Below are 17,373 nucleotides of genomic sequence, written 5' to 3' on the forward strand. Positions count from 1 at the left end.
TTGAGGCAATGTGCCACTTCCACTATAGACTAATATTGCAACTTCTTGGGAAATTTATTACTCACGTAGAAATAAAAGGTTCCAATGTTATTATGGAATATTTAACACTTTATTTGATTCGATGATTTTAAAAAATGTTAGTGTAGTGTAGAAGTTAATGAAGCAGAGACTTATGAGGCACATAATAGCCTATTTGTGTAATAATTTTTTCAGGATAACTAAGTAAAGATAAGTGTAAAGAACTAGTAAAGATGAAGAGTTTCTCATGTATTGTGCCATGTTGAAAAGAAAAACACCCTAGCAAGGAGGAGGGATGAAGTACTTGAATTTGCTTCCTACACTAATGGATTTTAGCTCCCAATCGAAAAATAGCTATAGAATAGCCCTATGGAGACATAATGCCTAAATGTTACAAATAACTTGATGAAAACAAGTATAATAAGAAAGAAATACAAGATCACTTATGAACAAACATATTTGGTATTTGGATTTAAAGAAAAAATCATTAGAGAAGAGAGTAGGAGTACTAGGAGTTCAAGTTTGGAGGAACTTACTAACATTTTAAGATATCAAAATGGGAGATCTTGGGACATCCGTCATCATTCCCCTTGGCATATGCTTCAGTAAAATAAGGGCAACAAAAAATTTGAGGGCCTTAATTACATGGAAGCAGATGAATCAGCATACTCAAATCATGCGTATGGTGTGAAGAATTTGAAGAGAGTTTTCCTTATTCTTTTAGGACCAAACGTGAGGGCCTTCAGTAGCATATAAAGCTAAATTAATTTGCAAAACTACTAAAAAGATGTTTAACACATAATTAATGTATGAAGGCCTTATACTACAGCAATGTCAACTCCAGAGAAAAACTCATGATCCACCAATGTATATGAATTATGAATAACAGCATTATTATAATCCCAACCTTTATTGATTTTTTTTTTTTGTTCTACTCATTGTAAATTTTGATTTTCTCCCCGAACAATGTGCAAGAGGTTGAACACTAGTCACTAACCACTATGCATTTTTTTTGGTTTTGAGGAAATTTTTAGGAAATTGAAGCCATATTGGAAGACAAACAAATGACACCTCAAAAAATCCATGTAGCAAGCTTCAATGTATAAGCTTATCTATTAAGCAAGGCAACAATATTGTCACCATCATCATTGACTATATTGTTAGGCAAAGATGACCTTTCACCACCAAAACAAGACAATTTCCCTCTTAAAATCAAAGATTTCAAAGCTCATTCAATTACAAGTAACAAATAACAAAAGTTTCATTTGTCCATTTTCTAATCCACATTTCCAAAATCCACACCCTCTTACATTAAAATATAAGCATAAAAATCATGAATCCAAATGACACCTATATGACATGATAAAAGAGAGGTAATTGGTCGCACATTTTGGTGACCTTAAAAGAGAGGCCCATTACTAGTAAAGCCCGTGGGTCCAACCCCTTCCACATTATTCTCTTTTGTGGGCTCATACCACAATGTGTCCTTCATAAACTTGTGCCTTTTGACAATATTGTAAGGTTATAATTTGGAAGTGAGAAATAGTAATAGGAAAATATCCCTAGGTAGTCCAATTCGCTTGGATACAAACATAAGTTGACTATATTGTCGGGCTCAATTTGTACTCCTACTTGTCTATTTTTTTATTTTTGCAACGCTAGGTAGTGCTAATATTGGCAGAATCTTAATCTTTTTTTTTTTTTTTTGATAAGGAATCTTAGTTTTATTTTATTTGAGTGACTGATGTGGGCAACATTTATATATGATTATTTTTAATTTTTTTATATATGTATATGATAACTTTGATGATTTTATTAATAAGTTATTTTTGATTTAGTGGGTAAAAAGAATTAATGGAAGTTGTAACATGCATGCCCCGGCCTTTGTAAGAAACAATAGAAATTGTGGAAAATAGATTAATTAGGTTATGTTTCCTAGTGAACAAAAGAGTAATTGAACATACAATTTTTTTTGGGACTAAAGTTATATACCAAAAGAATTAACAAATCAAATTCCGTTCTTAGGGATGTGAATCTTTGACAAATAGATTTATGAAATGCATAACATGGTAGCACAAGTGTCTGATTTGGTTACAACATTATTAATGACGCTAAATTTTTTAGGTATTGATTATACTATCTTTTTTTTTTTTTTCTCTTCTTCTTCTTCTTCTTCTTCTCTCTCTCTCTCTCTCTCTCTCTCTCTCTCTCTCTCTCTCTCTCTCTCTCTCTCTCTCTCATTGAGGATATTCACTACACGATCTTTAACCATCAAAATTAGTTGTCAATATTAAAGAGGTGACTTGTAATGGTAACTAACAAATAACCATCAATTGGCTTTAGGTGTGAGAATAGTTTGTGGGGGCATAGTTGAGATAAACATTCTCAAATCATTCTTCCCAAGTCTTGAATACAAAACCAAATGTGATTTCTGAAACCATTTTCCCTAGCCAAAAATAGATAATTAAATTTCAAAATAAAGAAAGGCCTCCATCTTCTTACAAAATTATTTGCAGCAAGCTAAACACTAGCTACCAACAAACCATTATGATTTTCTTGGTTCAAGTAAAATTTGAGTAAAAAATTAAGTAGTTTTCTTGCAAACTAAAACTATCTCAAACTAAAACTAGTAGAACACCACCAGAAACAAAAGATGCCTCTAAAAGTTATGCATCAAGCATCAATGTATAAATTTATTTGTTAAGGAGGAGTCATCAATAATGGAAGCGTTGATATTTATTTGTTGTGTGTAACCAAATGATAGTCAGTGTTCTTGCAAAATAGAAAACAGGAGAACACAAAGATTTACGTGGTTCGGCCATAGGCCTACATCCACGGGCGGTGTTAAGAAGAAAGTTTCACTAAGAAAATAGGACCGATTACAAAGATAGTATAAATGTGCTATCACAAAACTCAAACACTAATACGCTCAAAGAGCACTCTCACCATAAGCATGTGAGAAAAGAAACCTATAATTTCTCTTAAACAAAGCACCGCTTGAACTTTTTTTTTTAATAACTCTTGAACTCTATTTTTTGTCACACAACAATTAACAAGACCGCATATATATAATAGTTTAGGTTTGCAACATGAACCAATAAGGTTGGCTAATCTTTGTGTGGAGCGCAAGTGACGTGGTGCACACTATCTAAAACCAAGTACACGGCAACATTACTTAAACATTGTCAAGCCACCAACTCAACAAGCATCACCATCATCATCATCATCATTGATTACACCGTTAAATCAATGATACCATTCGTCACAACAGTAATAAGGCATCACTCTTCAAATCAAACATTTGATAGCTTATTCCATTGGAGAAGATCTTCCAGTCCTCATTTCCAAAATCCACTATCTTAAATTAAAAGCATGACTGCAGATGATCTCCATGACTTACACTAATGTAGAGAACTGCATCAAAAGAGATATCCCAATCATTGTCTGTCAAGTAAAATATGGTATCGACCAAAAAAAGAAAGTTGAATAATAACAGTAAAAAAAAAGACAATTCTTAATTACTGCTATTTCTGCAAATGAAAACATCACCGTAGTTAATTTTCAATTGCCCTTTGACATTTTCTTATGTTTGCACCATTGCTATGTCCATAAACCCATCCAGACATGTAAGAATACTTGCACATAAAGATTAAAAAGCATCATAAATACCTGTAAATGTACGTTTTCATAGTCCATACCGAACAAATTAAAGTGGGGTGCAGTAGGCACCATTCAGATGTTTATCTACAAAGAGTAATTTTAAGGGTCCGTTTGGATAGAACTTATTGCTGAAAACTGAAAACACTGTAGCAAAATAATTTTTAAATGTGTAAATAGTGCTGCGGGACCCACTTTTAATAAAAAATTGCTAAAAAAGTACATGCACAGTGCGCGCACAGTACGCGCACAGTGCGCGCACTGCGCGCTTGTCTCCTGCAGCAGCAAAAAAAAAAAGCAAAACTTGGACGCAAAACGTGGATGCTGCATCCAAACGTCCTCTAAAAGTCACCACTCGCCTTTTATAGCCAAGTGGTATTTCTTTAACTTCCAAGGATGCACCCTATCTTAAAAGACTGGCCAAAAGTTCTAATTCACCCCTTCCCCCTTCCTTTGGTTTGTATCTTGATAGAAAAATTTAATGGAGAAAATGGGAGAGGGAAAATGTACCATACATGAATGTCACTTTTATCTAGATATCATGATTTTTATCTGTTTTTCCTCCTCAAAACTCTTAAGTAATATAGTCTGAAGTACTTGATCCCCCTTTGGAAACTGTTAATAATTTATCAAACAATGAGTAGTCAACATATGTATACTATGTTGCAAGTTACGAATTTTAGATAAAGGAAGAACTCTATATGTACACTTTGTAACAAGTGATGACTATGTTGGAAAGAAAATTAATGACAGGAAAATCCACAAATTTTAATCAATCATGCATTAAAAATCATTCTGTTATTCATGCTCAAAACAAATGTCAGTTTGCAAAATGAAGGTTATACCAGTAAATGGCAAAGAAGTCCTCTAGAAAAAGGCAGCCAGTCCCTTTCCAAAGGAGAGCACCTGAACACAATTGAAATTTTTTATGAGACATAGCCAATGCTTATAACCATATCATTGCATCTTAACCACAACTTGGCTTTTTGGAAAATACTTCTGAAAACAGAACAATAATATATAACTCAGACAAACTGCATGAGCAATCTAAGACAATTTTGTGCAAGCCTACATGAACTCAAATTGGGAAATTGAAATATCATTAGCATTTGTAATTTAGCGAGGCAATGTGCCACTTCCACCATAGGTAGATTCTGTAGCTTCTTGCAAATGTATAGCTCTTGTAGAAATGAAAATTTTCCAAATACCATATAAGATAGTTTATTTGATTCAATAGTGTTCAAATAGGCTAGTGTAGTGAGTTGAAAAAGCTGAAGCAAAGACTTGAGATTAAGCCATACGCATGATAGCCTATTTGTTAGTAATGACATGTTATTGACTAGAGAAAAGACGGATTCTTATGCTTTTCCTTTATATTACAAAAGATTTTCTCCCATGTGAGATATTCTAATTGCGTGTTATTGGTAACAAACTAAAGTGTGGTGAAAGGGTTCAAGAAGCGCCACGATTGACAAAATCAAAGCTCCCATTACCAAGTTGTTGGATCATCACCAAAACCATTTATATATTTGTATATGTACAATTTTAAGCAATCAGCAACTTTCTAAATGTATTACTAGGACCTTGGACAATAGTTCTAAAGCTTAGATCTATGATAAATAAGCAACTATTTGGAAAACTGTTGAAATGACAAAAAACTGCTAGTTTGATTGAACTTTTTAACTGTATAAAATTTGTAAAATATCAGTCATGTGCTTGTATTATAATGTTTATAAGGAAAATGAAGCAAATATAAGTGTAAAGAACAAAAAATTGAGTTTCTTATGCATTATGCCATGTTGAAGAGAATAAGGTCTCAGCAAAAAGAAGTACCTGAACATGTTTCCTGCACTAATGAATTTTCATGTTTGGAGGGACTTAACACTTGCTTTTTATGATCTCTCTATCCAGGTATACTAGGGACCGTTTCCCTTGGCATATCCTGCTTTTAAATGAGGAAAAAAAATAAATCAGCAGCATCTTGTAAGGGTTAAGACCAGCTTCTTGAAATCATAAGTACTTTGTGCGTGCAAAACTTAAAGAGAATTTTCCTTTTTCTATATTTGGACAAAATATGAGGGCCTTCTGTTAAATATAAACTTATTTAAATTTCAAAAACACTAAAAAGATGTTTAACACTACTTAACTAACATTGAAGGGCCTTATACTACAACAACAATGACTCCCAATGATTTTCTAATTTAAGGAAAAAGAAAAACACATCAACCACCAGCAAATAGGAACAATTTAGGAGAGGTTACTGCAACTAACATATATGGCCATGTATTAATATCCAAAATTTTGGAAAATCTGTAGGAAGCCAGCAAAAAGTTTATGCCTGCATATTGAAAATGAAAATGAAAAAGAACTATTAAAAAACAATATGAATTACTGATTTTATTAGATATATCTCAACTTTGAAGCTCTTTTTACATTAAGAATTATTAACAATCTCAATTATGGATTTTATTAGCTACATCTAAAATTTTCAATGGGGAAGTTTTTTTTTGATTTTAGAAATAAAAACAGAGGAGCTTAAATTGTATTACTTCTAATTAATTATCTCTATTGTTGGAATATGAGAAACATTAGATTCATAAGCTCTTGCTCCAACAAACCCATAGAATAATAGTCTCTAAACATGAAAATCATTCCAAGAAACAAGAAGGATAAACCAAGGGGTAAAAAAGATGATAACAGCCTAAGACAAGAGAACTTACAGAAAAAGATGATAGTTGATGGAAGAATAACTGCATAAACAATATACTGGTTAAGAATAGAAAGACAATAAAAGAGAAGAAGAGGAGAAGATTTGAGAGAACTTACCAACTTTAATCAACTTTCATCAGCCCCCAACTATAATAAATTATTTCTCCAACCAGAAAGAATAGATAAATTTCCTCAAGTTCCTACAACACATCACAACAGAATAATTTTTATGATAGAATAAGAAAAATTCTAAAGAGAAATGTCTCAGGAAAATTGAATGGTGATGAAGAGATTAGGAGTCAATAATGTGTGATTGGTAAATTTAAAGGTATACTCAAAACAAAGAAGTTGCCATCTATCACTTGCTTGGAGCATGTGCTGGAAATTGCCTTTTTCAAAACCATGAAAATAATCATCAAAGTCTATCAAGTATCAATATAAAGGTAGTTCAAACTACTTATGTCAATACTGATCATAAGAGATAAAAATTATAGAAAATTTGGCTTTTATATAAACAAAATTCTACTAATAATATCAGATACTAGCCACTTGGTTTTAGTTAATAGAGATAGGTCCATTACCTTATATGCAAGCAATTAGGAACTATCCTCTGAATATCTGCTTGATCTAGAGCATCCAGTAAAAAGGTCACCTGTCGGGCAAAAGAATAATATAAAGCTTACAAGAAGAAAAAACCACTATAGATGGAAAACTTTAATTGGAGACAGAAATTTTATACGTTCTAATAGAGATATGTACAAGCGATTTTTAGTGAAGTGTTTTGATGAAATAAAAAATGCTAACTATAGATGTCTACCTCATAGTCTAGTAAAGTGTTGAAGTCACCAGCATAGACGCTTCAAAAGTTAGAAAGCCATAACAAATCAAAATTTGATATGAAAGGTGGAGGAATTGTTAGGAATACTATATACATAAATAGAAGATGGAAGCAACAATCATGAAAGCATTGGAAAAACCTAGGCCTCACCTAATGTATTACTGATAATGTATCAATACTTGCAAATACTTATATAATATGGCTCCAGTTGACCTAAAAACAAAAGTTTCTATGAAAAAAATTAAAAGAAAGAAAGCTCAAATAGAATCAAATTAATAAACGTAGTTTCAATGTAAACTTCAAGACAATCTTAATTAATGGTAATATGGCTTATACTATATCATAATTTGATCCCAAAAAATAAAATAGGGAATCAGGTTCTCATTCAATTTGATTAGAATCTAAAGATGCCCTTCCTTATGAAGCACAGTATACAAGACTTTTAATTTCATGTAAAACTCTAATTAGGACAAAATAAATAACGTATGTCATTGATGAATTTTCAAGTTTGAAAACTAACTTCAAGGACTTTTAAGCTTGTGTAAAATTGCGGGAAAAAATAAATAATGAATGTCATTGATTATTTTTCAAGTTTGAAAACTAACTTCAAACTAACTCTCTATTAAGAGAAAAAACAACTTCAAATTAATTTGCAACATTAGCAAACTATTATGGAGTTTGAAATTATAGGCTCACCTAATGACAATCTCAGAATTTAGTCATACGTTTGGAATTTCTTCTCATAGATTCCAGATATACCTAAGGGTGAACCTTCAAAATTTGTACAAATACAAAGAGCCCTAAGTACCGCAAATTGGTAACTTAAAACTGTAATGATAGTAACAAGTAATCAGAATTTTGTATATAAAATATCACAAAAAATTAAGAGTGTGTTAAACTCACAACCTTACCCTCCCCTTAGAACTTATTAGGAGAGGAATTGCCAATGGAGCTAGAGCTCTTTGGCTGTCCAATGTTTCAAGGAGTGAGACACCAGGTAGAACCTTTGTTATATGTTTTTTGTTAGCATCCTCCATAACCAAAGACAAAACTCATTGGCAAGAATCAGAATTTACCCACGCTTGGAGCATGAGCTGTGCTTCTTTACCTTTTTCAAAATCATGACAGAAGTCATCAGAATCAGTCAACATCATGGTTGTTTAAACTACTTATGTCAATTCTGATCATGAGTAACTAAAATTAAAAAAAAAAAAAATTGACTCTTAGTCATTAGTTACGAAACCATATTGTGCTATAAATATCAAATAATAGCCAATTGTTTTAGTTTATAGTGAAAGGTCCATTACCTTATATGCAAGTGATTAGGATCTATCCTATGAACGTTTGCATAATCAAGAGCATCCAGTGTTATGATCACCTGTTTAGTAAGACAATAATATAAAGCTTCACAAGAAGAAAACACCATTATAGATGGAAAAACTTAATTGGAGGTATTGTTTTTAAATGTTTTAATAGAGATATGCACAAGTGATTTTTAGTGAATGTTTTTTTGAATCAACAAATACAAATGCTTACTAATTAATTATAATTAGAAAGACCTCAATTAATTTTTTTATAGTAAAAAAAAGTTTTATTAACAAAGAACCCTAATTACTACATTTTTTTTATTTGTCCAAGTAAAAACCCTCATTAATACAAACTTGAAAACTTAAAAATTTATATATAGTAACAAGTTAACCAGAATTTTATGTATAAACCTAATCAAAAATGAATTCAGAGACTTAATTAAGCAAATAAAAAAAAAATTTCTTAGTATAGTAATATTTGAAAATCTACATATGCCATGCAGCAAATTATGATGCACGAGATGTGATTACAAATTTGAAACAAAAAATTATATGCTAAGTTAGAAAATAGGGAACAAGAAGTTTATTCCAAAGCGAAACATTAGACAAAAGGACACTTAAGAGAAAATACTGATTTTTGATTCTTTTGAGCTTAATATAAGATTCAAATGTCTTTTTGAATATTTGGAATGAGGGCAATCTTGCACCATTTTGTGCTTCTATACACCTTTAATTGTGAAATGCTAGATAATTAGCATGTTGAAGTACACCTCTGATTGGGAATGAAGGATAACCAGCATCTGTAAATGGTATACAAAATTATAAACAACTAATTTAGTAAATGGAATACAAAATTGGAGGGAGATTATAAAAATAAAGGAACGCATCTTAGTAGGATAGTTTTGTTGGAAGAGAGAAATTAGAAGAGAAGAGGAGATTGGGTTAACTCACAAATTTTAATGTAATCATTGGAACCAATTTAAAATTCCTTCTATTGTGATTTTTGGACTACAACCAATCTTCTAGTACTGGAAACTCTTGCTCCTTCCATATTCCTTCCAAAGTGAACAGTAAAAAAATCCATCTTTGATTGTATTCTTCATTTTCACATGGATATAAATTGAAATAAATCCTCAACCACTCTGGAAAACTTCCAACTTAGCTTTCCATAGAATGGGATTACACACCTATTGCTTTGCTGGGAGATTCCGTTGTTGGCCAAGCAGCTTAGGTGACCAAAAGATGATTTGGCTCCAAACTGGATGGTTTGTAAAGTACCCTTGACAGTTGACATTGGAAAAGAAAGGTCTGCTGAATCAGAAACTACAAGTGGCTAGCTCACAAGAATGGCCAAGTGCTACCTGAGGATTACAAATTTGAAAATATTGCTTAATAATGAAATGATATCACCACTTCCACTTATAAATTACATATATCACAGTATGAAGACTGAAAAGGTGCAATGATATCTCAGGTCAAGGAATCTGTTATTATACAGGAAAGGAAATAAAAAATTCCCTATCCTTACTGCCTTGACTGAGTTCAGCAGGAAGTATCATATTCTTTTATTCTTTTCCTTTCTTTCTTTTTCCCTGTATTGGTTTTAATAAAGGAGAACATGTTCTGGCTCTTTTGGAAGTAGAGTGTCTCTTTTTCAATATGAAATGTTACTGACTTGCAAGAGCACCCGATTTATTTTCCTAACCTTTCCTTATACATTCATACAGAATATACTAAATCTTGATTTGGGAGATCTGATTTTGTGAGTGATTTTTAAAGATATTTATTGTGATGAAAGGCTGCTTTTGGATTGAAAAAGTAATTCACTAATAAGAACATTCTTGGTAGTTAGTGATCTTCCATTTACGTTTTCCTTTTAGCTTTAGTTTTGCTAACTTCTTTTAAAAAGCTGATAACTATAACCATAATGCTATGATTTTGAATTGCCAGTAAGTAGCTAGATTTCAAGAAAAATGAGCAATTACTGGATCAATTGTTCAAAAAAATAGGATAAAAACCTGATCATTGGCTGACAGTAGCAGCTTTTTCCAGGACACTTGACTGACAGTTTGTATTTTTTTTAAAAAAATATATGATTCTCCTACACTTTGTTATGTTTTTTATTTTCAATGGTAGTTGAAGTATTTGGACATATTTGTGCACAGGTGGCTCTCAATTTTCCCAGCAGAAAAACAAATAGCAAATAACCCTATAGACACATCATGCCCAATTTTTCTGAGTAACTTCAAGAAAGTGGATATGTCATGAAAGACAAGCAGATCATTGAGTATTTATTGGTCAAAAAAAAAAAATTTAATAGCTATCTGTTTTGGATGGACTCACCAGTGGATAACTATAAGATGCTATCTGTTGGATGTTCAAACTTTCTATTTTCATATAATAGACAAGAACCAGTAAATTCTCATTTTTATCAAAATTAATGGGCGTTTCATTTTGAAAATAATTATACAATTGTGGAAAATATTTGATAATTTTTCCAAATATTAAAAATTACCATACTATATATGATTGATCTTGGGAAAAACAAACTTCTTTCCAAGCAGACCCCAAAAAAAAAAAAAAAAAAACCCCATTAAAATAAGTTAAACACCCATTAATGGGATCTTCCATTGCTAATGGTAAACAAAAGCATTAAATAAAATAATACAGTAATAATACTACTTCCTAAACCCAAATTAGCACCATTGCATGTTATTAGTGGGCGTTTGTGAAAAGAATATCAAGTCATTGATGTGTATTAAATTTGCCGTGAAATTTAACGTGGGTCTTGTGTTATTAGACTTACTTACTTACTAAGTTAGTGCTTTGTGGAGTATAGCTTATCATATAAAATAGACTGAACAATAAAATAGGAGGTCAATACTCAAGAGTAGAAATGTAGAAAAGAAGTTAAATTTAAAATTTTAGATCCCACATCTATTTTTGGATTTTCTAAAAAATAATTCTGAAATCATTAAAAAATATGTTCATTTAAAAAAAAAAAAAAATCAAATCAAATGGTTTCTTATGATGAAGCTAGGAAATTTCCAATGGCCAAATTAGGCCAGTTGAATTCCCGTATGGCACATGAAAATCACGTTCATACGTAAAGTTGAAACAAAGTTGAGTCCATTCTTTTGTTGGTTTAGTTTGATAACTAAATTATAACCCGTAGAGCTCTTTCTCCCGCGACACATCCTTCCTTTCAATGGTGACAGTAAAATATCTGCAGTTTCTGCCATACGGTGAGCTTAATGCCTTAATGTATGCCAATAAATGAATGGTTATCTACTAAAAAAAGAGAAGTAGAACCACATTATCAATTCTAAATAGCAAAAACAGAGGGAAAAAAAAAAAAAAAAAGAGGTTGGTGGTGACTTGGCAAGTTAGGTTGTTAAATGTATTGCATTTTAGATCTCATAGAGGCTTGCCCCAATTGAGTAACAGCCCAGTACCAACACTAATCATGCCAAATTAATTTTATAAGAAAACTATTGATTAACAATTATTTCTTTTTTCTTCTTTGTTTTGTTGAGTAACAGGTGAGTAAACATTAGAGAAAACTTACCAACTCTTATGAACTACTGTTAACTTTCACAGTTGAGAGTGAATTAGTTGATTGATTTTTCCTCCAGCTATACACAATAGCAATGTCATCCCCAATGCCTACACATCAAGCTAAAAATAAGGGTGAAAACTAGAGAGAGAGAGAGCAAGAATTTGGGGCAATTATGAAATGAGATTATCATAGAAAAAGAAAAGAAGAGACGATGATATAAACTTACCACTCACGTTGCTTCCTCTTTCATAACATTAAAGCTGTGGACAAATCTGCGCAGCTACCCTTTGGTATAAAAATATTACCCATCCATTTCTAGGGAGTGGATTGACATTCCATGAGATTAATTACTTCTCCGTAGTGCCAGGAAACATATTTTGGGAAAACTGAAAGACAGAAAGGAAGAAATTAGGGGGCAATTAAGAATATAGGGTATTAGAGAAATCAGGAAAACTGAAGAAGAGGATTTGAGGTATCAGTAAATTTACCACTCAATCACCGAAGAAATCGACATGTGTAATATGGGCGATTTTGGACCACTCTGCCCCGCTACCTCTTGCACATCTTTCCTTTAATTTGGGACATGAACGAATCCACAATGATTGTAATTTAGTGAGGCGTTGCATGGCTTGCGATGTGGGCAGATACATCAGGTTCTTGCAGGACGAAAGGTGCAGTGTTTGAAGAGAAGAAAAGTTGGACAACCACTCAGGCAAAGCTTCCAGTCCATCAAAGTTGTTTATGGACAGAAATTTAAGTGAAGTGAAGTGTTGTATTTCGTCCGGGAGAGAGTTGAGTTTATCCCACCCGTACAATACTAGTGATTCAAGGGACGTGTGCACGTGTTGGATGGAACTGAGACTGGGGAACGCATCCAACTCTTCACAATACCCACCGATCTCCAAATCCTTTAAGCGGGTGACGCACTTTAACTCCTCTGGCAAACACGTTAACTTTAACGTTTGGCAACGGAAAATTCTTAAACGGGTAAGAGAATGCAATTCTCCTAGATCTGGAATTGATTGCAGATTAGGACAATTGGAAATTTCTAAATTCGTAAGAGAATGCACTTTTCGTAGCTCTGGAATTAATATCAGATTTGGACACTTTGTTATACTCAAACTTGAAAGCGATGTGCAGAATTGGAACACAGTCGGTAGAACTTCGTCACCACACGATATCGCCAGACTTCGGAGAAGGGAGCCCGCACCTTGTAGACTTGGAAAGGATCTCAAATTAGGACAATCACTTACTTTAAACGTCTCAAGAGAAGGAAGGGTGAGCAGTGCGTTCGGCAATTCACTCAATTTCTCACATCCACTTATTTTGAATGATTGGAGAGAGGTTACATCTTGATGCGGCGGGATGGAAACCAAATCAGAACAATTATATATCTTTATAGACATGAGACTCCTACTATTCTGCAATAACTGCTCCGGCAAACAAACAAGTTCTGAAATATTCCAAATTTCGAGAGAGGTGAGTGTGGTAAGCTTGCTGATAATCCTTTCGAATGCCGTGCTTTTGATTTTAGAAATATCTAACTTCTTAAGAGATGGAAAATGATATGGAGCACTTGTCAATTGGCCACATGATGAAATTCTCAACTCCTCAAGCCAAGGAAACACCGTTTCTATTGTTGTCAACTCCATCGCGTCCTCCCATTCTACTAGATTGGGCAAGTTCTCCAAAACAAGTGTTTTCAAAGCTGGGAACACCACATCTCTGCCACTGCCACCTCCACTATTACTTGATCTCTCACCACCATAATTAATGTAAAATTCTGTTCCTATACATGTCACGTTGTCCATTCTCTCTATTTGAAGAACCTTGAGAAGGGGTAAATGCCCAAGTGTAGGAAGCTTGTTGCACTTGTTACAGTTTTCTAAACGAATTTCCAACAGATGGTCCAAAACAAACAAACCACCACTATTGTTATCACATGCCAATATCCATGAAGGGAACTTCTCACCCTTGAAATTTTCGATCTCTAAGCTTTTCAAACTTGGGTGAGGTTGAAGGCCTTCCAGTACATCCTCATCATTATTGTTTCCATCTCTTTCTCTATTCCAATAGAATCCCAACTTCTGCAGTCCTGCCTTTCCCCCTAAATTTGCAGTTTTGGCTTCTTCTTTATCTCTCACATGCTCTAGATTGTAGATACTTAATCTTCCTCTGAGTTGGCTTAAGCATCCCACTTCTTCAATTCGATGACCAGCATCTTGACCGATGACAAAAAAAGGCAACGTTTGAAGGCAAGTCAACCGCCCCATATTGATTGGCAATTGTTTAATGTACCAATGATCAATATCAATATGTCTCAAGCTAATCAAATTTTGTAGATCATTTGGAAGCTTCAGAAGATTTTGACAACGCTTGATTACTAAAGTTTGCAAGTTGTAGAGCTTGGTAACAGAATTGGGTAATGCTTTGATATTGGTCTCCTCAATGCGAAGAAGCCTCAAATGTCTAAACTCACCAATTGAATTGGGCAACTCCTCTACATGTCGCCCAGATAAAGATAGACTACGTACACATTTTAATGCCAATAACTTGTCACCAAGATTAGCATGTATAGAATAAACTGTGCGCAATCTACCCATGACATCTCTAGATTGTAAGATTGTTGGTATTGTTTGGTCATTGCATATAATAGATAAATGTCGGATATGAGACAACTCAGTGTCATTTCCCACCGTGTCCTTTAAATGCAAGGTTTCCCCTTTTGAAACAGAGAGGGCAAGATCATGTACAAGATCATGCATCTTGCAGCTTACAATATTACCATAATCATCTCTTTTTATATCTTGGAATAAGGAATTTGCCGATAAAATATCAAAATACTTGAAACCGTTATCCTCCGCCGAAAAATGTTCCTGAGTTGGTTGGAGGAACCCTTCAGCCATCCAATGTTGAACTAGTTCTTCCTTTCCCATTTCATAATCTTTGGGAAAAATTGCACAATATGTGAAACACCTTTTTAGAGATGGTGAATAAAGATGATCGAAGCTTAATTTTAGTATGGATAAGATTCCATTGCTATCAATTAGGGAATTCCAAACACTACTATTTTGAATTGCCAACCATTCACTCTCCTCCTTTTTACAATACATAATCCCTCCTAAAACTTTTGCAAGTAATGGAACCCCACCACATTTTTTTGCGATCTCCTTTCCAATAGCCTCCAAATTTGGAGTTAGTGGATTTTCATTAAGAGATACTTTTTTCTTAATTATGGACCAACAATCATCTTTTGATAGAGTTTCCAAGTAACGTCGAGGAAATGTCTCCATAATTTCAGCCACCTTGTCACTACGAGTTGTTACAATAATACTATTTCCCACATTCAAGTTCATTCCTATTAGAGAACTCCTTAAAGTATCCCATTTCACAAAATCTTCATTCCATACATCATCAAGTACAAGAATATATTTTTGACCTTGTAACTCTTTTTGAAGGCGTTCAAGTATTGTGTTCTTATTTTTTACTGAACTTGAATTATAAGTAAGGGATTCAAGAATCTCTTCTAAAATCTTTTTATCTTCAAACTCATTGGAGACACATACCCATATTGTCTTATCAAAATGTTTTTTTACTAACTCATGATTGTACACTAATTTTGCTAGAGTTGTTTTTCCCAAACCTGCCATCCCTACTATAGGAATGACCGAAAGTCGTTGATTGGATGCATTAAGCAACAACTCTACTATTTCTAAGACAAGATCTTTCCTTCCTTCAACTTCAGAATGATCAAGAGAGGAGTCTGTCTCTCCGCGGCTTGGGATAATCTCAGGATTGGCATTTACTAATTCGACTCTAATAAGTCCATATTGATTTGCTTCATCATTAATTCTCTTTAGCGATTCAGCAATAGCCTTAACTTTGTTGGCCATCTTGCAACGAAATGCAATGGGATTTGAAAACGAAAAGAAGAAGCATACCTTTCTCTTCATTTGATTTCGGATCTCTACCTTTCGCTTGAGAATCTCGTAAGCAAGCTCGTCCAGCACATCATCAGCATCATAAGCAACATCTTTAAGCCTCTGCAACCAAAGCCTCACAAACTCTTCTCTCACTAGCCTTCTCTCTGCATCAGCCAACACAGCTTGAATCGTGGTTAATGAGTCACGAAGCCGTGTCAGCTCATCTTTGAAACCCCAAGCAACGTTGATCTGCTCAGCAGCAAGTGAAATCAGCTTGCCTAGTATTTCCTCAGCAACAACACTAAGGACAGTCTCAGCCATCTTCGGTTTGGTACTGTGGTAAGTCAGAAATAAGCTCTAAGAATTTGGAAGCAATAGAAGAATTGTGATGTTAAAAGTTAACAACAACAATTAATAATGTAGAAAGAGGGAACCCTAACAGCAACATGCACTAGCCACACATGATTAAAGATTCCTTCGTGTCTTTAACGTATATGGGACTTTGTGCGATGTGGACAGAACCGTAATAATTGTGTTTTTCAAAAGTAAAGAGCTTTTTCAATAGAAAAGGGGTCGGCTACAGCAGCAAATAATGACATATCATGTCTTAAAAAGAATACCTGGTCTTCATTAGAAAATTGATGACTTAAAAAGGAGTTATTTGAAACATTTTTCCCCCTTATGCTTTGAATTTTGAAATGAATAATGAATATTTAAGACCCCAATTAACTAAATCGGATAAGTCTCAAACAACTTAAAATCATGGATTATTTAAGATAATATCATAAATGGATTTTCTTTGAAAGTTAGGTTCGGTTTGTTACTTTGTGACGGTTTGGATTCAACTTATCTTGGCTGTGTTTTGCGTTTGGGCGTTTTCAACTTTTTTTTTCAGCCGTAGTTGTTGACCAATTCTCCCATGAGTAGTGCATCTTTGCACTGTTTATGGATCCACAAATTTCACTTTTCAGCAACTTTTTCATTAAAAATGAGTCCTACGGTACTATTCACACATTTAAAAATTATTTTGTTACAGTGTTTTCAATTTTCAGCAATAAGTTCTATCCAAACGGACCATTCGTTTCATGGAAGCGGTGGAAAATTATTTCACTGGAAGACTTCTTCTTCTTACTTTCTTTCTTTCTTTTTAATTTTTTTTTCGAAATTAAATTGTTTTGATTGAGCGGCATACACACAATAGCTTTTTCTTTTCTTTTTTTAAATCATCTCAACTTAATGATTAAAAGGTATACACATAATAGCTTCTTCTTCCTTTTTTTAAACCTGAACTTAATGGTAAAAAACTATCATCACAAACCAAAAACTATTTGATCAAATCTTTTCATATCTTTAAAAGAAGGC

The 17,373-nt window shown here is 33.4% G+C and overlaps 1 protein-coding gene across 26 annotated transcripts; it reads right to left on the minus strand.

Annotated features, from left to right (window-relative positions):
* Nucleotides 1-2,822: 2,822 nt before the first annotated feature.
* On the minus strand, nt 2,823-16,393 carry LOC142631392 (putative disease resistance protein RGA3). Of its 26 annotated transcripts, none has more exons than XM_075805547.1 (15): nt 12,577-16,393; nt 12,315-12,474; nt 12,098-12,195; nt 9,717-9,890; nt 9,481-9,584; nt 9,257-9,329; nt 8,530-8,600; nt 8,126-8,330; nt 7,919-7,993; nt 6,966-7,036; nt 6,502-6,584; nt 6,396-6,425; nt 5,509-5,620; nt 4,521-4,581; nt 2,823-3,432 (listed from the first exon to the last, which is right to left on the minus strand). In XM_075805547.1, exon 1 carries the CDS (start codon nt 16,330-16,332, stop codon nt 12,580-12,582), a length of 3,753 nt encoding a protein of 1,250 aa, XP_075661662.1. In that variant the 5' UTR covers nt 16,333-16,393; the 3' UTR covers nt 2,823-3,432; nt 4,521-4,581; nt 5,509-5,620; nt 6,396-6,425; nt 6,502-6,584; nt 6,966-7,036; nt 7,919-7,993; nt 8,126-8,330; nt 8,530-8,600; nt 9,257-9,329; nt 9,481-9,584; nt 9,717-9,890; nt 12,098-12,195; nt 12,315-12,474; nt 12,577-12,579. The 26 variants fall into 26 exon arrangements, 25 of the variants coding, with proteins under 25 accessions (XP_075661662.1, XP_075661660.1, XP_075661658.1 ...); XM_075805545.1 differs by adding an exon at nt 7,202-7,241 and having other exon boundaries at nt 8,134-8,330; nt 9,481-9,890; XM_075805543.1 differs by adding an exon at nt 7,202-7,241 and having other exon boundaries at nt 7,919-8,050; nt 8,134-8,330; nt 9,481-9,890.
* Nucleotides 16,394-17,373: the final 980 nt, after the last annotated feature.

Source organism: Castanea sativa, chromosome 4, assembly GCF_040712315.1.
Source record: "Castanea sativa cultivar Marrone di Chiusa Pesio chromosome 4, ASM4071231v1".
Classification (NCBI taxonomy): domain Eukaryota; kingdom Viridiplantae; phylum Streptophyta; class Magnoliopsida; order Fagales; family Fagaceae; genus Castanea; species Castanea sativa.

Excerpts from the sequence above, each read along its gene's own strand:
- LOC142631392 (XM_075805550.1), bottom strand. The coding sequence starts at position 16,332 with ATGGCTGAGACTGTCCTTAGTGTTGTTGCTGAGGAAATACTAGGCAAG.